The sequence below is a fragment of the Ambystoma mexicanum genome, chromosome 3p (genome assembly GCF_040938575.1).
Source record: "Ambystoma mexicanum isolate Mex_15411 chromosome 3p, UKY_AmexF1_1, whole genome shotgun sequence".
Lineage (NCBI taxonomy): Eukaryota > Metazoa > Chordata > Amphibia > Caudata > Ambystomatidae > Ambystoma > Ambystoma mexicanum.
Window position 1 is genome coordinate 1,260,786,662 of NC_090925.1, and position 26,556 is coordinate 1,260,813,217.

Here is a 26,556-nt window from a genome sequence, read left to right on the forward strand (position 1 = left end):
CTCTCTACGTCCGCCTCGTCAGGATCCTTCCCGTAGGTCCTGACATCCTCGAACTTCTTGTCCAGGATAGCTTTGACGCCAGCCAGCTCATCCTCGGAGGTGGTATCTATGTCCGTTAGGGCTACCGTGCCCCCCACCCTCTTTCTCGTCCCGGGGCTTCACAGGGGTCTTCTCGATAGGCTGGAAAGATTTTCCCTCCAGGGTGGCAGGGAAACTCTAGGCTTGGAAGTCATCTACACTGGGGTAGCCACTGCAGGCTTCGCCAGGGCCGCCACGATTCCTTCAATCAAGGCCTTCGCCGGGTGAATCAGGGTCTTCACGACCTTGGGCGTGTCTGAGGCCTTCACCTTAGGGGGAGGATCACCGCCTAGCCCCCCCCCCCCCCTTGGCTTTCTCCGTCGGGATCGACCGGGGCTTCTCCCGAAGCTTACCGGGGTTCTCAGACTTCCTTTTCACCGAGCCAGAGCATTGGCTCGTGGATGATGGCTTCGGTGACATAGCGCCCTGCCTGGCAGCCGAGGAGCCCGAACCAACAGTGCTCCCGGTGGCCGAGGACTTGCGGTGCTTTGCCTTTTGCTGCGCCCCCGTCGCCAGAGCGCGCTCAAAGGTCTTAGAAGACGGCTCAGACTTCTTACCTGCTGCTGGGCTCTTCGCCTCCAGCCAGTCAGCGAGTTGCTTACAACGGTCCTTCATGGTCCAGACGGATATGTTCTTGCAGAACGCACAGTCCTCCTCCACATGCGACTTATCGGCGTGTAGGCAGTAGAGGCACCGGGAGTGCTCGTCCTCAAAGACGTTCTACCGTCCACATCCTGGGCAGTTCCTAAACAGTTTGGATTCTGTAGGTGTCAAATCTCCTTTGTCCTGGGCCATGTCCAAATCGGGGTAGGCATCAAAGGTGTAATTCGATGAAAATCCGCCCTTCAGGGGCGTAGAAAATTCCAAAACGGGGCTCCGTTGATCAGAAGAAGAATCGGTGGAGCTTGAGGCTCGAATTGACCAACAAAATAAAAGTAAACTCTTTGAAAAAACACAATACGCAGTAAAAGCTCGAGAACTCCCAACACTTGAACGTGCGGTAAAAATCTGAAGATGGCTGCCAAAGGAGGGGCTTAGGTAGAGGGCAATCATTGGCTGGGGGCAGTATGACCCAGAGACTAGTGATTGGTTAATAGTAGGACAGTTCATAAACAAAACTGATTTTTTTCTTTACCGAGGATTCCCAGCCTGACGACAGGGAATATTCATGAGCATGTGAATCCATGCCAGACCCCCATGCTGGAGAAGGAGCATTTAACCCACAAACAATATCAAGACATATATTGTAACATTGCCATTCAGCCCAAAAATATTGAGTTATGACTTCTGGTCCATATCATCTAGCCATTCAGCTTCCTAAAAGTTAGGTGGTCTTCCATAGTTCTGATTTCCATTGGGACCAAGTCCCATAGTTTGGCTTCTCATAGTAGAGAAGGACTCTTCATAGCACAATGTGTGAAAACAATCTGAATATAGCCTCCATGGAAGGAGCTTAGGCCTTCAATGCCTCTTTGGTTGAAGGAAACGTGAAACAAAAATCCCTGGATAGGCTGCAGAAGGAGCTGCATTTAAAAAAAAAAAAGTATAACTGGTAATGTAAAACTGAACAGAGGATTCACAGTCCGACGACTGGGAATATTCAAAGCATGCGAGTCTACGAAAAAATCCAATGTTGGAGAAGAACAAGTTACTTCTTACCTTGTAACGTTCTTTCGATGGGATGTTCCTCTGACGTATTCCTTATCTTAGATATCTATTTCTAGCTTTGCTGGCCTCGGAAATATTTTCTCTAGAGGGCGCTGAGCGTCGACGTCCGCCGAGTCGATGTCCCTCGACAGCCGCTGTATCGACGTCGACGTCATCCTGCCTATAAAGGCCGCGTGCAGCGTACGTTGCTCAGTTCCGTTTTGTAGCCCACAATAATTCTTTCTGGACTAGACTAATCACCCTGAAGGAGCGTAAGCTACAACAACAAGGGAAGTAGTACTGCAGGGATGGATGGGAGGGTCGATAAGGAATACGTCGGAGGAACATCCCATCGAAAAAACGATACGAGTTAAGAAGTAACTTGTTCTTCGAAGGGTTTGTGTCCTCCGACGTATTCCTTATCTTAGATAGGCTCCCATAGCAGTATTCTGTTATTGGAGGTGGGAGTACTGACTTCATGCTTCCTCTTATTGATGAATAGAGTGCAATACTGCCCTTCCAAACCTAGTCTCTTGACTGGAGGAGGAATCCAAGTTGTAAAACCGTGTAAAGGTATGGACGGACGACCATGTGGCAGCCGCACATATGTCTCTAACCGGCACTCCTCTTTTGAGGGCCGATGAAGCTGCGATACCTCTGGTCGAATGAGCCCTAAGATTTTGAGGGGGCTCTTTTCCTGCCAGTTTATAACATTCCAAAATGGCTAAAATGATCCATCTGGAAATGGTCTGCTTAGTTATCGGTAACCCCAGCTTGTGACCTGCGTAGCCTACAAACAGCTGGTCTGCTTGTCTTATCCTAGCCAGTCTACTAATGTAAAAATGTGAAGCCCTTCTTGGGTCCAGCCTGTGTAACCTCTCTTCCTCTTTCCCCGGATGGGGAGGAGGATAGAAAGATGGAAGGGTAATTTTCTGAGTGATATGAAATTCAGAAACCACCTTTGGGAGGAAATTAGGCTTCACTTGCAGAACAACTTTGTCTTTGTGAAAGATTGTATGAGGGGGTTTACAAGAAAGAGCTTGTAACTCACTCACCCTTCTAGCAGATGTAAGCGCTACTAATAAAACAGTCTTAAGGGTAAGAAATCTTAACGAACAAGAGTGGAGTGGTTCGAAGGGTGTGCCCATCAGGAAAGTTAGGAATACGTTTAAATCCCAAAGGGGAACCTGGAATGGTCTTGGGGGATAAACGTTAGTTAACCCCTTTAGAAACTGTATTACCAAGGGCAACTTGAAATAGGATGGTTCTTCCGCAGTGCGCTTAAAGATGGATAGCGCTGCGAGATAGCCCTTGATGGTGCCAACTTGAAGGCCTGAATTCGCTAAATAAAGTAGGAAGGACAAAACCATTGGTGTATCACATGAAAAGGGATTGATATTCTTTTCTCTACACCAGCTGCAAAATCTGTTCCAACGGCAGCGGTATAAAGATTTTGTTGCTGGCCTTCTTGCCGAAAGCAACACCTCCATAACATCATCAGGGAGGTCCCAATCCTTGTACCTCAGCCTTTCAGAAGCCAAGCGTGGAGGTTGAGGGTTTTGATGTCTGGATGGAGAAACTGACCTCCCTTCTGTGAGAGCAGATTCTCTGAGTGGAAGTCGAATTGGAGGGCAGATGGACAAGTCTAGAAGGTCCGGGTACCTCGTTCTCCTGGCCCAATTCGGGGCAATTAGGATCATGGTTTTCCGGAATCTTCTCAACCTCCTGATCATTTGAGGAATGACAGAGACCGGTGGAAACGCATACAGAAGCGGAAACTCCCAGTCCACTGTGAACACGTCTCCCAGAGCTCCTCTCGGGGGAAATTCCCTTGAACAGAACAGATCGCACATCCTGTTGACACTGGTGGCGAACAGATCCACCTGAGGGGTTACCCAAAGGGCGAAGATCTCTTGAAGGATTTCCTGAGCTAGTTCCCACTCGTGGGAGACTGTGCTCTGCCTGCTCAGAGCGTCCGCTGTCAAGTTCTTCTCTCCGGCTAGGTGAACTGCCGATAGAGAGATTCCTTCCTGGATTGCCCAAAAACAGAGCTGCATCGCCTCTCTGCACAGAGGTAGTGATCCTACGCCTCCTCTTTTGTTGAGGTAATGCATGGCCACTGTGTTGTCCGTCATTATCAGGGCATTCTTTCCTTGTACAGATGTCAGAAAAGCCTTCAGTGCAAGTCTGATGGCCCTCAGCTCTAACAGGTTGATATGTAGTCTGGACTCCGATGGAGACCAACGACCGCTGATGGTCAAGTCAGTGGCGTGAGCTCCCCACCCCGTGAGTGAGGCATCCGTGACTACTGTTATCTCGGCCAGGGTTGCCAAAACTGCTCTCCTTTCAGAATGTTCTCCTGACAGGCCCACCACTGAAGGTCTCGAGCTACCCTGTCGGGAACCTGAAGAAGATCTGTCATTCTCCCTGAGAATTGTGACCACCGAGTTCTCAGTGCCCACTGGAGGGATCTCATTCTCAGGCGAGCCTCTGGCACTAGGAAAATGCAGGATGCCATGAGGCCTAGCAACCTCAAAAAGTCGAAGGCTGGGAGACGTTGGGCATTTTGAAACTTGGTAACCATCTGTAGAATATCTTGAGCCCTCACCTCTGGTTGCGAGGCTTTTCCCAGGGAAGTGTCCAGGATGGTTTATAGTCATAATGTCGAAAAAAAAATATCGACAGACAAAAATGTCGAAAAAAAAATGTCGAAAATAATAATGTCGACATCCTATACTTATAATGTAAAAAGTCATTTTTTCGAAAAAAAAATGTCGACTTTTTTTTTAGACATTATGACTATAAACCCTTAAAACTATCAACACCTCACCTAACACCCTCCTGCAACCCCCCCCACACCTCCCCAACCACCCTTTCACCCCTCATACTCAACACATACCAATTATATATTTATTTATTTGTTTATTCATTAAATAAATAACCAAATAACCAAAAAAAGGATTATTTACTATGGGGGGGTCCCCCCCCAACCCCCCTCACCCAACACCCCCCTGCCACCCCCCCCCCACACCCCCCAACCACCCTTTCACCCCTCATACTCAACACATACCAATTATATATTTATTTAATTATTTATTTAGTCAATAATTAAATAAATAAAAATAGTATCATTTACTATGGGGGGGTCCCCCCCCAACCCCCCCTCACCCAACACCCCCCTGCCACCCCCCCAACCACCCCTCATACTCAACACATCATATATATATGGGATACATTACTCACCGTAATCGTATTTCTGATGCTTGTATCTGCTTAGATCACATGCTGTGCATAGGCCGACATCTAGTGGAAGCTGCGGAGTATTACAGTTTGTTTTTCGAAAATCGAAAAAGGGCGTCGACACAGGGCGTGCCAGTAATACTATCCCTAGTGTGACGTCCACTGTACCCATGATCCCTCACGCGTCTAGGATCCCCAGATTGTGTTTTTCCTGACATGAGGTAGCATGAGGAGTAGCGTGAGTACAGATAGTCCAAGCAGATAGAAAGGTAAGACTACAAGCAACCATGCGCCTTCTCTCGGAGGGGAGGAAGGGTGGGTCGCATGTGAATCTAAGCAGATACAAGCATCAGAAATACGATTACGGTGAGTAATGTATCCCTTCTGAGGCTTGTGGAATCTGCTTAGATCACATGCTGTGCATAGATTAGCGAGCAGTACCAGAAGAAGGAGGTGGGATGTGAGAAGGGTCATGAGCAAACAGGTGTCTTAGAACCGCTTGTCCCACTTGTGTATCTGTCTTGGAATGAGTGTCAATGCAGTAATGCTGAGTAAAAGTGTGAATAGAGCTCCAAGTAGCTGCTTTGCAAATGGTGTCGAGGGGAACATTTGCAATGAAAGCCAGAGTGGCCCCAATGCCTCGAGTAGAGTGGGCCCTTCGTGTAAACGGCAGAGTCTTTTTAGAAAGAGAGTAACACAGCTGTATACAGTTGATAATCCACTTCGAGATAGCGCCCTTAGAGACGCGATCCCCTTCTCTGCCTGTAGCTACGGAGACAAACAGTTGATCTGTTTTCCTTAGCGGTCTGGTTTTATTTACATAGTATAAGACCGCCCTACGCACATCTAGGGTGTGTAGTTTCACCTCAGCCGAGCTTTGTGGGTTTTGGAAGAAAGCCGGAAGCTCGATGGACTGGTTTACATGGAACTTGGATATGAATTTTGGTGAGAACCTAGGGTGTGTGCGTAAAACCAGTTTGTCCTTGTGGATAGTAAAGAAAGGATCTTGCACTGACAGAGCCTGAATTTCACTGACCCTTCTTATGGAGGTAATGGCTACTAAGAAGGCCGTTTTATAAGTCAGGTGTTTGAGACTACTTTTATGCATGGGTTCGAAGGGGGGCCCCATGAGCTTAGCTAGCACCACGTTGAGGTCCCATCCTGGCGGTGGGTTCGAAATAGGAGGGTGAAGTCTCTTTACTCCTTCCATGAAGGCTTTAACCACTGGTACTTTCCACCACGAGACCCTGTTATGGGATGTGGTGTAAGCCGAGAGGGCTGCCAGGTGTACTTTCAGAGAGTTAAAAACCAACCCTGCATCCAGCAGGTGGAGCATGTATGTTACAACGTTGGAAGGAGTGCAATCAACCGGGTTGATTTGTTTATTCTGGCACCAGATAACGAATCTTTTCCACTTGTCAAAGTAACAGTGTCTTGTATTTGGTTTCCTGGACTCTTTTAGAATGTCCATACACCTCTGTGGTAATTTGAGATGTCCAAACTCTATGACTTCAGGAGCCATGCTGCTAGGTTCATAGAGTTGGGTTCCTGATGCAGTGTTTGACCTTGTTGCTGGGACAGAAGGTTGTACCAGGCTGGGAGTCTGATGGGCTCGCACACCGCCATCCTGCGTAGGTGTGGAAACCATGGTTGTCTCGCCCACATGGGAGCAACTAGGATGAGCGTCATTGATTCCTTGTTCATCTTGTACACCACCTTCCTGATGAGAGGAGTTGGTGGAAAAGCGTACGCAAACATCCCTGACCAGTTCATCCATAGGGCATTCCCCTGGGAGTCCGTTTGGGGGAACCTGGATGCAAATCCTGGGCATTGTTTGTTTTCGCTTGTGGCGAATAGGTCTATAGTGGGGAAACCCCACTGAGAGAAGAGATCTTCTACTACGTCTCTGTGAAGGACCCATTCGTGTTCTTCTGGGAGGGGGTCTCTGCTTAGAGCATCCGCTAGGGAATTGAGCTCCCCTGGAACATGTTGCGATGACAGGAAGATGTTCCGTCTGAGTGCCCATATCCATATTTTCTGGGCAAGCTTGGACAGATTTGGCGAACGAGTCCCTCCTTGCTTGTTCAGATAGAACATGGCTGTCGTGCTGTCCGTCCTGATCTGCACCGACAAGTTCAGTAGATGGGGCTCGAACGCCTGCAGCGCTCGGAATACTGCCAGAAGCTCTAGCAGATTGATGTGGTTCTTGGCTACTGAGTGAGACCAGAGACCCTGAGCTGTGTGGTGGAGATGGTGAGCTCCCCACCCAGTCAGGCATGCATCTGTAGTAACCACTGCCTGTACTTCGGGATCGTAAAAGGGTTTCCCCTTTGCGAGATTCTCTCTTGTCCACCAGTGTAGGCTCTGTACGAGTGTTGGCGAAACGACCACTAGATCGTCCCACTGACCACTTGCCTGAGACCACTGTTTCGCCAACCATTCCTGCATGGGACGCATGCGCAGACGCGCGTGGGGGACCAGGTAAATGCATGACGCCATCATGCCCAGTAACCGCATAGCTTTGCGTACTGTTATCTGTTGACCTGACTGATAATGCGGAATTTGCAGAAGTATATTCCGAATTCTTTCTTCCGAAGGGAAGGTCAATTCTCTCCGAGTATCTAGGATAGCTCCTAGAAACTGTTTTGAGGTGCTTGGCACCAGACTTGACTTCTTCTCGTTGATAGAGAAGCCTAATTCGTGGAGGAGGTTGATAGTCCTCTGAATGTTTGATCTGCAGATTCCTGGGGTTTCCCCCGTTATGAGCCAGTCGTCTAGATAAGGGTACACTGGGATTGCCTCCCTGCGTAGGTGTGCAGCTGCCACCGCCAGTACCTTGGTGAATACCCTTGGTGCTGAAGCTATCCCGAAGGGCAGTACCTTGAATTGGTAGTGGCGACTGTCCACCTTGAAGCGCAAGTATTTTCTGTGCGCCGGAAGCATGGAAATATGAAAATAGGCATCTTTCATATCCAAGGTTGCCATGTAATCCCCCTTTTTTAGGAGTGGGATTACCTCTTGTAGCGTGGTCATACGGAATTTTTGGGGCTTGACATATTTGTTGGCAGGCCGTAAGTCCAATACTGGGCGCATTGTTAAATCTTTCTTTGGCACAAGGAAGTAAGTTGAATAGATACCCTTGTTTACCTGGTGTCCTGGGACGAGTTCTATCGCGTCCTTTAGGAGCAGATTGTAGATTTCCTCGAGGAGGATCTTTTGATGTTCTAAAGAGTGGACTTTTTGTCTTGGAGGGTGGTTTCGGGGACGTTGCAGTAGTTCTATACAGTACCCCTTGGATACCGTCGACAGCACCCATCTGTCGGATGTTATCCCTTCCCATGCCTGGGTGAAGCTGGATATTCGTCCCCCTACTGGGGTTGCATGGGAAGGGACCCTGAAATGAGCGTCACTGCTTTGGTGGAGGCGTGCCGCCTCCTTTACTGGGGCTGCCTCTGCCTCTACCACGTCCTCTTCTACTAGCCCTACCATACCCCTGGGTAGACTGTTGTGAGTTGGTGTTCCACTGTGTACCCTGGGTGTGGGAATAGCTATTTCCTCTATTGGAATTTTGGCCGCGGGGGCGACGAAAATTGCCGTTCCCTCTTTGGTTAGGTGGTTTTGTAGTTAACTGGCCAAGGGATTTGAGGGTGTCGAATTCCTCCTTAGCGTTTTTTAGTGCGTCCTCGACTGCCTTTCCAAACAGGAGATCACTTTCCACTGGTTTGTCTAAGAGTGCAGCTTGTGTTTCTGCTCTGAATCCCGACTGCCTCAACCAAGCATGTCTTTTGATGACAGTCCCCTCTGCTATAATTCTACCCGCATTGTCTGCGGCGTCTAAAGTTAAACAGTTTCTCTACTCTCGGGTTTACAGGTCTTGTCAGGTTTGGGTTGACAAGGGATGGTGCTATTCTGCGTTGAATAGATTTCAGGATGGGAATGCTCTGGGCTACTGTCTTCCTTTCCCCTATTAGTTCCTCCGCGAAGTCCCTCTCTTCTTGGACACCTTGTGTGTCTATGTGGAAGTGGTTAGCTGCCCGAGAGAGCAGTTCATTCAGGAGGGGCTGATTGTCTATTGGGGAATCAGACACTGGGGCTTCCCTTTCGACTGGTGAGTCCATTCTGAAAATATCTGGGCTATTTTCTGGCTCATCCTCATCTTCGTCCTCCCCGTAATAATCTGACACTGCGAGATCTTCTGGTGTCTCAAAATCCTGGCCCTCTATAAGGGAAGAGTCTCCTTGGCCTGTAGGGAAAAGGCAAGAATAGGGTTGGACCTCGAAGGGGTCTGAAGCCTTTAATGGTGTCTCGACCGGGGGCCTTTTATTTGAAGAGATAGGGTCCCTTGAACCTGAGGGAGAAGATTCCTGAGGGTTTAAAGCTAGTAGTTGGTCAGGGTGTCTTTCGAAGAAATTTGCTAAGGAGGACATCCTTGACATTACTCTGTCAATGTCCTCGCATGACCAGAGTTTTGAGCTTGGGGTGACCCTGCTGGAACTCTCTATGGACTGTCCCTGAGAAGACTTGGACGGGGAAGTCAGTTCTATTGTTGTGGGGGATTGCAAGGGTTGTTTCCTTTGTTGCTTACCCCCTTCCCCGTGGGTGGAAGTGTGTTTACCCTTTCCCTTATCTTTCGACGCCTGGCGTCGAGGATCGGAGGTGGAATCCCTGTGTTTCGAACTAGGCTTCTCCTCACTCCCAAGTAATGTACCCTTTCCCTGGGGTGCAGGCTGGGGATGGAAGCCGTGTTCGTCTCCGGACGAGTGATCTTCCGTGATGTTAATGGGCGAGGCACTATGTGCAAGTGTGGAGGCTTGCCTGACGTCGTGCGGCGACCTCGACCGGGACCGCCCAGAGGACGTCCTTTCGGACCGCTCCTTCTGTGCCTCTTTCCGAGGTTTCGACGACGTCGAATCTCGGGTGGCTTTTTTGTGTTTAGCGTGTGTATGTGTAACGCTCTTGTCGCCGGGGGACTTCCCCATAGTCGCCGGGACGGACGACCTTCCGAGGCCGGGGACGTGCGTTAGGCTGTCTTTCGACGCCTTGGTGCCCTCGCCGTCCGAAAGTCCGGCGTCGCTGCCGTCGCTGAAGGTACCCTCCGCCTCCATAGCTGCTAGCTTGGCGTGGTGGGCCCAACGCTTGGTGGAGCGGTCCTTAAGAGTTTTGGTCTTAAACCTGCTACAGGCCCTGCAACCCGCCTCGGGGTGGTCTCTGGGCAGGCAAAGGTTGCACGTAGCGTGCTTGTGTTTAGCGTGTGTATGTGTAACGCTCTTGTCGCCGGGGGACTTCCCCATAGTCGCCGGGACGGACGACCTTCCGAGGCCGGGGACGTGCGTTAGGCTGTCTTTCGACGCCTTGGTGCCCTCGCCGTCCGAAAGTCCGGCGTCGCTGCCGTCGCTGAAGGTACCCTCCGCCTCCATAGCTGCTAGCTTGGCGTGGTGGGCCCAACGCTTGGTGGAGCGGTCCTTAAGAGTTTTGGTCTTAAACCTGCTACAGGCCCTGCAACCCGCCTCGGGGTGGTCTCTGGGCAGGCAAAGGTTGCACGTAGCGTGCTTATCTACCCAAGGGTATTTCTTATTACACTTGGGGCAAAACTGAAAGGGCGTACCCTCCATACGCGCCTGTGGGCAGCGGGCAAGTGTGTGTAGGTAAGAAGGTGTCTATAACCGAGTGTGGAAGTGTACCACCCCCCACTCTCCCTACTTGTAGGGCCGAGGCCAGCGGCCCAGGCCCGAGCCGAGGCGGAAGCCTCAAGGCCCAATCCGTCGGGTTTCGACGTTGATCTCCTCCCCGGTTCGGCGTCGAGATGCTGGTCGACGTAAGGGTGACAAAACGGGGCAAATTAGAATTAGTTTTAAGTGTAAATATGGCAAAGCCAGGGAACTCCGATGAAGTGCTTCCGACCAGAATGGCGGAAAAAAACAATCTGGGGATCCTAGACGCGTGAGGGATCATGGGTACAGTGGACGTCACACTAGGGATAGTATTACTGGCACGCCCTGTGTCGACGCCCTTTTTCGATTTTCGAAAAACAAACTAATACTCCGCAGCTTCCACTAGATGTCGGCCTATGCACAGCATGTGATCTAAGCAGATTCCACAAGCCTCAGAAATATATATATATATATATACACACAATAAATTCAAAATTTCGAAAAAATATTGAAAAATGTCGACATTATTGTTTGTCGACATTATTTTTTTCGACATTTATTTTTCGAAATTTTGACTGTCGACATTTTGACTGTCGACATTATGACTGCACACCGTCCAGGATCGCTCCGATGAACTGGAGTCTCTGCGATGGTATCATTTGTGACTTCTTTAAATTGAGGGAGACGCCCAGTCTGTGAAGGGAGTGGCAAACATGATCCAGCTGGATCTGAGCTTGTTCCGAAGATACAGATCTGATCAACCAATCGTCCAGGTAGGGGTAGACGTGAATCCCTTCCCTCCTTAGACTTGCCACCACTACCGACATTAAATTGGTAAAGACCCTCGGGGCAGAGGTCAGCCCAAATGGCAGCACTCGAAATTGATAATGAGAGTTGCCAATTGCGAACCTTAGTTATTTCCTGTGTTTGAGATGGATTGGCACATGGAAATAAGCATCCTGAAGGTCCAGAGATACCAACCAGTCCTGGAACTGAAGGGCCTGAAGGATCTGACAAAGAGTTACCATCTTGAATTTGTCTTTCCTGAGGAATTTGTTCAATTCTCGCAAGTCCAAGATGGGTCTCAGTCCTCCGTCTTTCTTTGGAATGAGAAAGTAAGGGGAGTACCAGCCCTTGTTCCTCTCCGCTACAGGTACCGGTTCTATGGCACCTTTCTCTAGCAGGTCTAAAATTTCCTGCAAGAGGAGCGGATCTGGAGCTTTTTGAGAGCTGATCCCCGATGGATGACTCTGAGGTATGTGTAGGAGAGGCAGGCAGTAACCTTGTGCAACTGTCTCCAATGCCCAAGCATCTGACGTGATAGCCTGCCATTCCGCCAGATGTTGAGTTAACCTGCCTCCTACAGGTGTCTTGTGAGGGAAGTCCTCAGAGTGGTTTTGGGGCGGCTGATGCAGATGCCGATGGTAAAAAGGCACCTGCTGTTGCTGCGGTTTTTGAATATCTACCCCGTCCACCTCGGGTAGTTCTTCTTTGTCCCCTTTGAGCCGGTCGTCCTCTACCTCTTCAGAATGCGGAGTAGAAGCGAAAGGACTTGCCTCTCGCAGAGGTTCCTGTGGGACGAAAAAGTGTCTGACGGATTGCAGCGCCTAGGGATTTTTGCTGCTGCCTTTGATGTTTTGCAGTTTTTCTAAACTGTCATCCGCCTTTTTCCCAAACAAAGAAGAGCCATCAAATGGCATGTTCAAGAGCTGGCTTGCACATCTGGGGCAAAACCAGACTTTCTCAACCAAGCAAATCTCCTGGTTGTTGTACTTGCCGCCATTGCTCTGCTGATACTGTCAGCCGAATCAATGCCCGTCTTGAGGGATTCACACATAGCGTCTTTACCGTCCTTTATGATATTTAGGAACGCCTCCCTTTCTTCTCCCTCCGGGATGCAGTCAGCCGCTGTAAAAGCACATTCCCAAAGTGTATGGCTACACTTTGGGAGTGTGCGTCACGATCGTCACCTCCGGCCAGGGCAGCCAAAATGGGACCCCCTTCATCAGATTGCCTTCGACGGCCCACCACAGGGTCCGATAGCCTGCCGGAGGACTGAGACCACTGGAGCTTGAGTGCCCACTGCAAGGATCTCATCCGCAGATGAGCCGCTGGCACCAGAAGAATGCAGGATGCCATGAGGCCGAGCAGGCTCAAGAACTCGGATGCTGGGAGTCTGGGCAAACTGAAACTTGTGCACATCTGCTGAATGTGAAGAGCCCTCACCTGAGGAGGAAAACACTGCCCCAGGGACGTGTTGAGCACTGCTCCGATGTACCGGAGCCGCTGCGTTGGTGTCAAATGGGACTTTTTTAAATGGAGGGAGAAGCCCAGCCTGTGAAGGGAGTGGCAGGTGACGGACAGATGATCCAGGACTTGCTCGGGAGAGCTCCGCCTGATCAACCAATCTTCCAGGTAGGGGTAGACGTGAATCCCCCCTTTGCTGAGATGCGCTGCCACCGCCACCACAAGCTTGGTGAAAACCCTCGGGCGGAGGTCAATCCGAACGGCAGGGCCCGAAAGTGCGAGTCGCCAAGCGCGAACCTCAGGTACTTCTTGTGCTTGGGATGGATCGGCACCTGGAAGTAAGCATCCTTGAGGTCGAGAGACACCAACCATTCCTGAAGTTGAAGGGCCTGGAGGACTTGAGAAAGAGTCACCATCTTGAATTTGTCCTTCCTGAGGAGTTTGTACAATCCGTGCAAGTCCATGATGGGTCTCAATCCCCCCGTCTTTCTTCGATATCAAAAAATAAGGGGAATACCATCCCTTGTTCCACTCCGCTACAGGCACCAGTTCCATGGCCCTTTCTCCAGCAGGGCTTGAATTTCCTGCGCAAGGCGCAGATCCGGACTCTTCAAAAGAGAGGTTCCCTGGTGGATTGTCGTGAGGCCTCTGCCAAAAAGGAAGACAGTATCCGTGGGTTATGATCTCCAGAACCCACACATCCGAAGTAATGGCTTGCCACTCTACAAGATGCTGCGCCAGCCTTCCCCCAACCGGCGAACCATGGGACCTGGCCTCATGACTGAGTGGTAGCAGCTGCGACGTTGCCTGAGGGCAAAGAGGCAACTGCCCGAGCGGCCTTGGCACCTCGAGTATCTTTGTTTCTACCTCTGGCACTCCTACGATAGGACGAAAAGGCGGAGGTTGGCGAACTGCAGCGCCCAACGACTTCGCTGCAGCTTTAAAAGTCTGCAACCTCTCAAGGCTCTCGTCAGCCTTGCTGCCAAAAAGGTGTTCACCATCAAAGGGCATGTTGAGGAGCCAGGAATGCACATCAGGAGTGAACCCAGACTTCCGCAACCACGCAAACCTGCACATCACGGTGCTTGCCGCCATGGACCGGCTGACACAATCCGCCAAGTCCAAACCCGACTGAACGGCCTCACACATGGCATCCTTGCCATCCTGAACCATAGCAAGAAAACCATCCTGTTCGTCCCATTCGGGAATATGATCAGCCGCTAATGCAACACAGTTCCACAGAGTGTGTGTGAAACGAGACAAGACACATATGGAGTTGGCCGCCTGAAGCGCCATACCCCCAGAAGAAAACACTTCCTTCACCCAGCCGTCAAAATGTTTGTCGTCCCTATCTGGAGGGATGGTAGGATACGACGCCTGCTTTGCCGGGGCCGTAGCCACCTGCACCACCAAACTCTCCGGGGTGGGGTGCCTAGACAAGTAGCAGGGGTCGCTACTGGCTGGACGGTATTTTCGCGACAAAGACTTGCCCACTGCCGGGAGACTCTCCGGAGCAGTCCAAGCCGCCGCCACCCTTCTCTGCAGAGCCATATGAAAAGGCAAAACCGGGTCAGTGGGTGGACCGAGATCAAGGATGTCCATGAGATCATCCTGAACGAACTCCCCTGGGGGAGCTGACCAACCCAAATACTCGGTAACCCGAGACATAAGGCGCCGATATGACGAATCGGCATGAGTGCCAGGCTCTGGCCGACAAAACTCCACCTCCGGAGAGGTGTCCAGTCCACTGGCATCATGCAGTGACTGCCTCAGGTCATCAAACTGACTATGGCCCGAGATAAGGTCATCTGGAACCGGAACCAGACCGCCATCAGAGCCTTCATCAACCTCTGAAATGTACTCCAGTCGGGAGAGGAAGACCTCTGCGGACCAAAGCAGTGCCGGACCTTAGCCATAGCCTTTCTAAGGGCAAACCCCGTGCCACGGGGCCCCTCCGACACCACCGCCTCAAAAGGCGCCGAGGGCGCCGACAGAAAAAGGAGTCGAGGGTGCCGAACGAGCCAGCGCCGACAGAAAAGGCGTCAACGTCGAGCGAATCGGCGTCGACGACAGCTGCAACGCCTCCAGCATCCGTGGCGTCGACAGTCCTCGAAGCCGGAGCTCCGAGCATGTCTCTCGACAACCTGGTCGCCGACGGTGTCGACGACCCCCTCGGAGGCAGAGCCTTGAGAGAAATCGTCGATGACCTCGGCACCACAGGCGTCCACGTCTTCTTCAAAGACGGCACAGGATCACGCGGTCTAGAGCGCGTCGAGGACCGGGACCTGGAACGGGCATGGCTACCCTTGTCTGAGCGGGACCTCTCCCGCGAGCCGTGCCGACCACCCGAGCCCGAAGGCGTACGGGCGGTGTCTCTCGACCGGTGCCGACCAACCCCACTCGGAGGCGCAAACGGACCTCTGCCCTGCGATTCCAGAATCGCTAGCATTTGCTTCCCGAAGGAAGCCCATTCCTCCGGTGTCGCTTGGATGGAGGGATAAGTGACCCGCCGACGGGCGGAGTCCTCGGAAGAGGACGGGGAAGGCGACCTATGCCAGCGCTTCCTGGAATGCCTAGAAGAGGCGGAAGAGTGGCAAGACAGACTCCTGGAAGGAGACCCACCGGACTTCCGACGACGATGCGGGAGAGTCACCCCTCGAGTCCTCGGTCGAAAGCCCCGCAGACCTCGACTTCCGGGGCTTAGACACCTGACCTACTGACAGTTTCTTCTTGCGTTCCCGCAAGGCCTTCGCAGTGAACGACTGGCAGTCGACACAGTCGTCTGCATCGTGGGCCTCCCCGAGGCACCAGAGGCAGGCGGCGTGCGAATCCGTGACCGACATCTTGGACCCACAGTCTCTGCAGTTCTTGAAGCCCGGACGCGGGGTCAAAGATGAGAGAGACATCGCCACGGACAGGTCTCCACAATAAACCGAACAGGTTCAATGAACCGAGAATAGAAACAGCAAACTCCAACGAGTCGAGGCGTACCGAGATTCACGAAGCGAACACGTTCATGGAAAAAACAGAACTGAGGCTATGGGCGTCGTGCGTCCTACTTATCACATCGGGTGACGTCGGCCATCGGAGGAGGTCCTCGAGGACGGCGCATCGACGTCATCGACGCCGGACGCAGACGCCAAAAGATTTTCCGAAGCAGCACAGCTGTGGACATTACCTGTCATAGATATGGAATACGTCGGAGGACCCAATCCCCTCGAAGATTCTCTTTGAGTGGAAGACGGATTGGAGGGCAGATGGACATATCTAGAAGGTCCGGGTACCACGTTCTCCTGGCCCAGTCCGGGGCAATTAGGATCATGGTTTTCCGGAATCTTCCCAACCTCCTGATCATTTGAGGAATAACAGGGACTGGTGAAAACGCGTAAAGGAGTGGAAACTCCCAGTCCACTACGAAGTCGTCTGCTATAGCTCCTCTCGGGGGAAATTCCCTTGAACAGAACAGATTGCACTTCCGGTTGGTGCTTGTGGCGAACAGATCCACCTGAGGGGTTCCCCTAAGGGCGAGGATCTCTTGAAGGACTTCCTGAGCTAGCTCCCACTCGTGGGAGACTGCTCTGCCTGCTCAGACCATCCGCTGTCAAGTTCTTCTCTCCGGCTAGGTGGACTGCCGATAGAGATATTCCTTCCTGAATTGCCCAAAACCAGAAATGCATTGCCTTTCTGCACAGTGGCAGTGACCCTACGCCTCCTCTTTTGTTGAGGTAGTGCATGGCCACTGTGTTGTCCGTCATTATCAGGACATTTCTCCCGTGTACTGATGGTAGGAAAGCTTTCAGCGCTAGTCTGATCGCTCTCAGCTCTAATAGGTTGATGTATAGTCTGGACTCCGATGGAGACCAACGACCGCTGATGGTCAAGTCGTTGGCATGGGCTCCCCACCCCGTGAGTGAGGCTTCTGTGACTTCTGTTATCTCCGGCCATGGTTGCCAAAACAGTTCTCCTTTCAAGATGTTCTCTGGATAGGCCCACTATTGAAGGTCATGGGATACCTTGTCCGGAATCCGGAGGAGATCTGTCATTCTCCTTGAGAATTGTGACCACTGAGTTCCCAGTGCCCACTGAAGAGATCTCATTCTCAGGAGAGCATCTGGCACAAGGAAGATGCAGGATGCCATGAGGCCTAGCAACCTCAAAAAGTCGAAGGCTGGGAGACGATGGGCATTTTGAAACTTGTTGACCATCTGCAGAATATCTTGAGCCCTCACCTCTGGTGGCGAGGCTTTTCCCAGGGAAGTGTCCAGGACCGCTCCAATGAACTGGAGTCTCTGTGATGATATCATCTGTGACTTCTTTAAATTGAGGGAGAAGCCCAGTTTGTGAAGGAAGTGGCAGACATAATCTAGCTGGATCTGAGCTTGTTCCGAAGATACAGCCCTGATCAGCCAATCGTCCATGTAGGGGTAGACGTGGATCCCTTCCCTCCTTAAACTCGCAGCCACTACCGACATTAGCTTGGTGAAGAGCCTCAGGACGAAGGCCCAAATGGCAGAACTCGAAATTGATAGCGAGAGTCGCCAATTGCGAACCTCAGGTATTTCCTGTGTTTGAGATGGATTGGCACATGGAAATAAGCATCCTGAAGGTCCAGAAATACCAGCCAGTCCTAGAGCTGGAGGGCCTGAAGGATCTGAGAGAGAGTTACCATCTTGAACTTGTCCTTCCTGAGGAACTTGTTCAATTCTCATCAGGATGGGTCTCAGTCCTACGTCCTTCTTTGGTATGAGAAAGTAGGGGGAGTACCAGCCCTTGTTCCTGTCCGCTACAGGTACCGGTTCTATGGCACCTTTCTCTAGCAGGTCTATAATTTCCTGCAAGAGGAGCGGATCTGCAACTTTTAGAGAGCTGTGCCCCGGTGGATGATTCTGAGGGATGTGTAGAAAGGGTAGGCAGTAAACCTGGGCAACTGTCTCCAATGCCCAAGCATCTGAAGTTATAGCCTGCCATTCCGTCAGATGGCGAGTTAACCTGCCCCCTACAGGTGTTTTGTGTGGAAAGACCTCAGAGTGGTTTGGGGGCAGCTGATGCAGATGCCGAGGGTAAAGAGGCACCTGCTGCGGTTTTAGTAGTTTTGACCCGTCCACCTCAGGTGGATCTCCTTTGGCCTCTTTGAGCCGGCTGTCCTTTGCCTTTCCCGAATGCGGAATAATAGCGAAAGGACTTTCCTCTTCCAGAGGTTCCTGAGGGGTGAAAAGGAGTTTGGCGGATTGCAGCTCCTAACGATTTTGCCGCTGCTTTAGATGTTTGCAACCTTTCCAGACTGTCATCAGTCTTTTTACCGAATAAAGAAGAGCCGTCAAAGAGCATATTCAAATGTCTGGCCTGTATATCTGGAGCAAAGCCAGACTTTCACAACCACACATGCCTGCGGATTGTCGTACTTGCCGCCATGGCCCTGCTGATACTGTCAGCGGAATCGATGCCAGTTTGAAGTGACTCGCCCATGGCATCTTTGCATCTTTAATAATGTTAAGGAAGGCTTCTCTATCCTCTCCTTCGGGTATGCAGTCAGCCGCTGATGAAGCACACTCCCACAGTGTGAGACTGAACCTGGCGAGCGTACAGGTGGCATTGATGGACTTCAACGCCATACTACAAGCAGAAAAGACTTTTGCCATAGAATCATACCTCTTGTCATCTCTATCCTGTGGGACAGTAGGGTAAGCGGACCTGCTGCTTGATGAAGTTGCCGCTTGAACCACCAGGCTCTCTGGAGTCGGGTGTTTTGATAAGTATTCAGGGTCAACCGCAGCTACCCTATACTTGGCTGACAATCTTTTATTGACTGCAGGGATAACTTCAGGAGTTTCCGAATTAGATGAAATCTTTCTTTGTAAGGCTGCATGGAAGGGGACCACAGGATCCTCCTGTGGACCTTGGTCTGATATGTCTGTCAGGTCATCCTGTTGAAAAACAGGTGAAGGTGCAGACCAACCCATAGATTCAATAATCCTTGCCATCGGGGTTCTATAGGGGGTTTCGGCATGTTCCGCTGGGTCTGGTTTAAAAAATTCCACTTCTGGGGAAGTGTCCAGCCCACTTGCCTCATGTAATAACTCCTGTAGCTATTTCAACCTTCTTTCCTCAGGAGGTGAAATCCTCTGAAACAGGTGGTGGGGTCCTCTGCAACGCGAAGGTTTCCTGGTCAGAATCCTCCCCTTCTTCATAGATTGAAGATAATCCGGGGTACTCTGACCTCAGAAATGGTGTAAAATCCATTTCTAAGGCAGAAGGAGCCAAACTCGTCATTATTGGGCGAGAAAACGTCGATGTCGTCGACGCCGATGTGACAGACTTCGAAGGCGCCGAGAACGGCGATGAGAAAACTGGAAGAGGCCTCAAAGAACTCGAGAGGATCGGGATCCTACTCGAGGTAGTCGACGACGGCCTCGGCGTCGTGCCGGAGGCTCTTGGTATTACGGTTGGCTGTGAAGTAGCCGTGGTTTTCCCTTTCATCAGCATTGATGTCGGCGTCGAGTCGATCGACCGATGCGTCGAAGAACCCTTCCACAACGGCGTCGATCCATGCGTCGAAGGGATCTTCAACGAAGGCAGCGAAGACGGTGCCTTCTTACCCGATGGCCCATGGCGCTCTCGGGTGGACTCTTTCGGCGGTTGCAGCGACTCGCGGCGTTTCGATTTTTTGGGTTTTTCACCCGGGCTATCACCCTCAGCTGTCTTCGAGGGGGTCGAGGCCGCTTTCTCGAAGACGCTTAGCATTTTCTTCCTGTATTCCTCCCACTCAGCCTGAGAGCTATGTTTTGTGGGGCAGGAGACCCTTTCTGGAGAAACGGAAGATGGCAAGTAAGGGGGATCTTCGACGTCTCTTCTTCGAGTGTCTCAATCTCGACGAATGGTGGGAGCTACTTCGAAATCTAGAATGGGAATGCTTTCGACGGCGAGGAGACAAATGCCTAAACTCAGCCGAAGAATCTTTCGAGGAGGTTTTGACTGACTTACCTCTATCGAGCTTCCCCTTGTGCTCCTTCAAGGCTTTCGCCGTCATGGACATGCAGTCCTCACACTCCGAACAATGGTGCTCGGCTCCCAAGCACCACAAGCAGATCCTGTGTGGATCCGTTATCGACATTTTTTTACCGCAGTCTCGACACTTTTTGAAGCCGGATAGCGGCGTTGTCGGTTCCGATGAAGAAGCCATCGAGAACGAGTTGGTATATTCGAGTAAATGTAGAGGGTTTATCTGACTGAACTGAGCAATGATATTCCGAGGCCCCACGAAGCGCGGAAAAACAGAACTGAGCAACGGACGCCGCGCGTGGCTATTTATGGGCATTGTGACGTCGGCGCCGATACGCTGGCTGTCGAGGGACATCGATTCGGCGGACGTCGGCGCGCAGCGCCCTCTACTGAGAAAAAAATTCCAAGGCCAGCTAGCGGGAAAAAAATTATCAAAGATAAGGAATACGTCAGAGGACACAATTCCTTCGAACTGTGCATAATGGCATTTTGGCAAAGTTATTTTCTAATTTAATGCTATCTACGTCATCTGCTGGCCCCATATACCTCCCCAAAGACATTACACAAGCATGAAAGAAAGTTGACGAAGCGTAGGTGTACATCCCAGGACTTAACCAATAATGGATGAGAAACAGCACATCCTGCCACACTGTCACATTCTTTTTTTAACCAACAAGTGCATTGCAATGTAATGAGGTCAGTATTGTAATACGCAAGTTTGAATTTAATACTCTTTGACTAAGCCATTTTCACACAGTTTTATAACAAAATATGGGACTTACCTTCAGTTTGTGAAGTCCATCTTTGAGAGCCCCAGCAATGGCCTGAGCCCCTTTAGAGCGTACCAGACAATCGCCGAAATTTATCACTTCGACCTGGCGGAGGATTCTCAAAGCCTGAAATAAAGAACATGATGGAAGAAAGATAGGAGAACAACAATTATAGTTTGCCCCAGAAGTATACCCTCATCCGAAAGTCATGAAAAAGTGGCTAAGAACATCAACATTAAACGTCTCCCAGTTGTGCTATGAAACACCATGTTCTTTCAAGGAGACCCATAACCAGCTACGCTCAAGAACCTGATTACTGATCTCCAACAATCACAACAATTTCAGTGCTGGGATTCATACATAGTTCTGCCAAGGTGTATGTCAATAACAGCCTGCAGTAAAGTCACACAATCACCATACTTGGCAAGAAACTTACCTCAGCCATAGCGATTCCCCCCTTGTCAGTGAAGGTGTTGTCGTTCAGGTTGATCACCTTCAGCAGCGGGTTGGAGCTGAAAGCGCCAGCTAATGCAGTGATACCGCAGTGGTTGATGCCATTCTGGGGCATGTGTACCTCCTGCAGTGTTCCAATGGCCTGGGCACAGTTGAGGGGTAGGAGAGAAGAGAAATTAGAATAGTTGGTATTGGAAGCTTTAGAACCACACATGAACGCGGACAATAAAACAATAAGACATCTCTGTATTACATAGATTACTTTGAATGGGGAAGAGATTTGTAGGCTAAGAGCAAAAGTCTCATTTGATAACATAGCAGAGGGGTCACGCTTCTGCCGGATAACAGGGTGGGTTGACACCAAAGTACAATTAATCCAAAGAAATACACAATAAAATATCACAAAATATACAGTAAATATTTAACACTAAATGTTTCATACCAATTTAAAGAAAACAAATAAGTGAACAAGAACATTCATCACAAACAAGTAGTATATATGAAAACAGTGCTAAACTGGATTTTCAGAACCAGCCCTGTGGGTGGGTTCCGAGAGGCCACCCTATTTTAACGGGGGAAAATAGACTTTGGTCTAGCCCAGGGGTCTGCAACATTTGGATCTCCAGATACATGGACTACAAATCCCATAATTCCTAACCAGCAGAGTCAATGGTGAGGGATCGTGAAACTCAAATCAAGGTTGTGTAGCACATTAAGACAGGTTTAAGGAGATATGGGGTGGTGTAATGGTACAATCAGATACACACATAGCACTCTCATAAATCAAATTAGTACAGAAATACACTATTAGGCCTTCACACATTCTAAGGCATTTTAACAGGTAAGTAGTACTACTAAGTCCATAGTGTAAACATGTATATATTCCCAGTTGATCTCACTAGAGATCACCCACACTTTACTTTTAAGGGAGAAGTGATTCAGCTGAGATATGAAACTTAAGTAGTAAACCGTGTAAGAAACAGAGGGTGGGGGGGGTATTCTTCTAAGTAGACCTGGGGAATCCCTTATTCAGGTGGCCAGAGGAGGATTGGCGCTCACAAATCCCAACTCTGGGGTAGGACAAGCGATGGAGGATCACCTGGGTAGGCGAGCCCTGGCTTATGCTCAGGGAATAGCCCAAGGTGAGATACAGAGGAAGGAGAGGCGAATAAGATCTTTGAAACCTTTGCAGGTTGTACTACATATATCTCCCTTCCTCCCAATGAAGCTCCCCTATAAGAATCCCACCACCCGTACACCTTTGGTAAACCGATTAAAAACCCAAACTCTGTCACAGCAGGAAACAACCTCTCTCAGAATCCTTGTTTTCATGTTGCCCACTAGAATACTCTTGGTCATTCTTCTCCACTGCCCTATGATTATTCTTACCCAAACACAAATATATCTTGACAAAACCCTACCAATCCCGTTGCACTGATTGTCAGTTTCCGAACCCTCAACCGGTATTGACAAAACACAGCAACTCCCACAATTCCCCCTGTTTATTTTCCGACAATAATCCTGGTCATTCCTGATTTTTCTACACACCCTACAAATCTCACCCTTAAGGACTATAAATTCATACAACAACTCTTCCCCCATTCTACCCCATGGGATATCTGGAAACTCTACCAACCCCATTTTCCACTTTCTCCTGTCACGACAAACAACGGACTGACACTAAAGCAGTTTACCTGACATGTCCCAACCCGAGGGTCAGACAATTAATCCGACTCACACACACCTGGCCGCCCTTTCCTTTCCCCACAGGGATAAAAGGTGGATCAAGAAAGCACAATACGAGAAAGGCAGACCGCACGACTTGAGAGCTAATTCTGCTTGGCAGTTCAAGAGGAGGAGAAAGACCGCGCAGACCGAGAGGGTGACCAGGAGAGAAGTGACCTTGCCCTTTCCGACCAATGCCCGTGAAACCTCTACAGATGGAAATATAAGTCTGCAAACAATAGCCAGTGTGTGTTGCAGCAGATGTCTATGGTACATGAGACCCTCCTCCGCTGATAAAGCAAGGGAGAGACGCAGGTCTCTATGGTACCAACCTTGACCCAAAGGGGAAGGAAGCCAAGCAGTTCATCACAGCCGGTGAGTCGAGGTTAGAGTAGATAAGAAATCGAACTGGGTTGAACGATAAATAATGCTTTCAAAAGCTTCTCCAACATCATGGATGAAAAAGTTGAAAAGGGCAGAGGCAAGGAGGCATCCTTGCTTGAGCCCTTTGGAAGTGTGTATACAGGAGCTGACAGCAGCCCCTCAGTGGTCAATCTTAGCTGTACTGATTTTTTCTAAGGAAAGGCATAAATGATGTCGCACAGAGTGGTTGGACAGTTTGCGTCTTGAAGTGTAGTCATGAGAAGGACTTGTGAAACGGAGTTGAAGGCTGAGTGGAGGTCAACAAACGCAAGATGAAGTGGTTGTTTGATCGAATGACCGTGGGACCCTATTGCATTAAGACATAAAAGGTTGACCCCCGTGCCCATGCCCGCCACAAAGTCGGTTTGATGCAGATCTCTCTTGTAATAGGTTTCTATCCATGCATTAAAGTCTCTTAAGATATGCCTAGCAAATATTTTTCCTAGGTCATCCAATAAGGCTATCGGTCTATAATTGGAAGTGGGCGTACGGTCTCCTTTCTTAAAAATGGGAATGATTAGTGATTTACACCATGAACTTGGAATATCACAGTTATTAAGAACCTCCTTAAAGATGTTAAACATGATAAAGGCCCAATTATGGGGGTCAGCCCTAAACATAGCATTACTAAGCCCATCAGGACCACTTGCTTTCTTGATCAGCTCCTCAATGATTTCTACTGAGTAGGTAACTTTCCATACATCCGGAGCAAGTTTACAATAGTTCATGTTATCAAAATCTACATCTGCAACCACTGATGTTCCATCACTCTATTAAGTTGACTGTGCATTTGCATATTTTGTTTCCTATTATTCAGGAGCTGCCAATTTTGGGCTAAATTCTTATTATGTAAGGTGGACAACATGGCTTCACTATCGCATTGAAACAGCCAAGCTCGTCGACTTCGCATCCAATTGTGTTATTTACATTTTAATGCTTTTAAAAGTGGCCCCTTCTGATTTAGCGGTAATTTGTTAATGGCCCTTTTTTCACATCTGCACTCTGCTTTTCTCTCTTATTTCTGGGTCAAATTTATGTTGATGTCTCAGTGTCATGGCTGTTACTACCGCCCACTTGAATGTATCTAAAATGTCTGTATTCCTTTGATGAGGAAATCCAATGTTGTAATAATTTTCTATTCAACAGATGAAGATTATCATTGCACCAACAAAAGCGATTTTTAGCATTATTGATGATTAGAGATGGTTTATAATATTGTGATGATGAGATATTGATGTTCAAGTCCCACGTCCACATTAATGATAGAATATTATGATCGCTCCGAGGTTGTTGCACAATTTCAAATGTGGTCACTGCATTAAACAACTCTTCAATATATATATTATATATGGGATACATTACTCACCGTAATCGTATTTCTGATGCCTGTATCTGCTTAGATTCACATGCTGTGCATAGGCCGATACCTAGTGGAAGCTGCAGAGTATTACAGTTTGTTTTTCGAAACTCGAAAATGGGCGTCGACACAGGGTGTGCCAGTAATACTATCCCTAGTGTGACATCCACTGTACCCATGATCCCTCGCAGGTGTAGGACCCTCAGGTTGCATTTTTTCTGACATGAGGTAGCATGAGGAGTAGCGAGAGTACAGATTACGCAGATCGATAGATAAGATTACAAGCATCCATGCACCTTCTCTCAGAGGGGAGGAAGGGACAGTGCATGTGAATCTAAGCAGATCCAAGCATCAGAAATATGATTACTGTGAGTAATGTATCCCTTCTGAGGCTTGTGGAATCTGCTTAGATCACATGCTGTGCATAGATTAGCAAGCAGTGTTAGAAGGAGGTGGGATGTGCGAAGGGTCATGAGCAAACGGGTGTCTTAGAACCGCTTGTCCCACTTAAGTAATCTGTCTTGGAATGAGTGTCAATGCAGTAGTGCTGAATAAAAGTGTGAATAGAGGTCCATGTAGCTGCTTTGCAAATGGTGTCAAGGGGTACATTTGCAATGAAAGCTAGAGGGGCCCCAGTGTCTCTCGTAGAGTGGGCTCTTGGCGTAAAAGGTAGAGTTTTTTCAGAAAGGGAGTAACCTAGCTGGATACAATTGACTATCCACTTCGAGATGGCACCTTTAGAGACGCAATCTCCCTCTCTGCCTTTAGCTACGGAGACAAACAGTTGGTCTGTTTTCCTTAGCGGCCTGGTCTTGTCTAGATAGTAGAGGACTGCTTTTCGCACATCTAGAGTGTAGTTTCTCCTCAGCAGAGCTGTTGGGTTCTGGGAAGAAGGCCGGAAGCTCAATGGACTGGTTAACGTGGAATTTAGAAATAAACTTAGGTGAGAACCTAGGGTGTGTTCATAGAACCGGTTTATCCTTATGAACAGTAAAGAAAGGATCCTGCACTAACAGAGCCTGAATCTCACTGACCCTTCTTATGGATAATGGCTACTAAGAAGGCAATTTTATAGGTCAGGTGTTTGAGACTGGCTTTATGCATGGGTTCAAAGGATGGGCCCATCAGCTTAGCAAGCACCACTTTAAGGACCCATCCTTGTGGTGGGTTTGAAATTGTAGGGTGGAGTCTCTTTACCCCTTCCATGAAGGCTTTAACCACTGGTACTTTCCAAAACAAAACCTTGTTATGGGAGGTGGTGTAGGCTGACAGCCCCGCCAGGTGCTCCTTGAGTGAATTAAATGCCAACCCTGCATCCAGCAGATGGAGCATGTAGGTGACAATATTGGAAGGAGTGCAATCAACCGGGTTGATTTGCTTATTCTGGCACCAGATAATGAATCTTTTCCATTTATCAAAATAACAGTGCCTCGTGGTTGGTTTCCTAGATTCCTTTAGGATTTCCATGCACCTCTGTGGTAAGTTGAGATGTCCAAACTCTAGGAGTTCAGGAGCCATGCTGCCAAGTTCATTGAGCTGGGTTGAGGATGCACTGTTTGACCTTGGTGCTGGGATAGTAGGTTGTGCCAGCACGGGAGTCTGATGGGTATGCACTCTGCTAGTCTGGGCAGGTGTGGGAACCATGACTGTCTCGCCCACATGGGAGCAACTAGGATGAGAGTCATCAATTCCCTGGGCATCTTGTGGACCACCTTCCTCATGAGAGGAGTTGGTGGAAAAGAGTAGGCAAACATCCCGGACCAGTTCATCTACAGGGCGTTCCCCTTGGAGTCTGGCTGGGGGAACCTGGATGCGAATCCTGGGCAATGTCTGTTTTCGCTTGTGGCGAATAGGTCTATAGTGGGGAAACCCCACTGTGAAAAGAGATCTTCTACAATTTCTCTGTGCAGACACCATTTGTGTTCTTCTGGGAGGGGATCTCTGCTCAAAGCGTCTGCTAGTGAAT

The 26,556-nt window shown here is 49.5% G+C and overlaps 1 protein-coding gene across 1 annotated transcript in view; it reads right to left on the reverse strand.

The window, feature by feature from the left end:
- RANGAP1 (Ran GTPase activating protein 1) overlaps nucleotides 1-26,556 on the reverse strand; it is a 1,265,070-nt gene that overhangs the window by 917,332 nt on the left and 321,182 nt on the right. The window contains exons 7-8 of the mRNA XM_069652750.1: nucleotides 21,069-21,227; nucleotides 20,645-20,758 (exon numbers count right to left, since the gene is read on the reverse strand). Coding sequence (XP_069508851.1) covers nucleotides 20,645-20,758; nucleotides 21,069-21,227 — 273 coding nt within the window. The remainder of the gene's footprint in view (nucleotides 1-20,644; nucleotides 20,759-21,068; nucleotides 21,228-26,556) is intronic.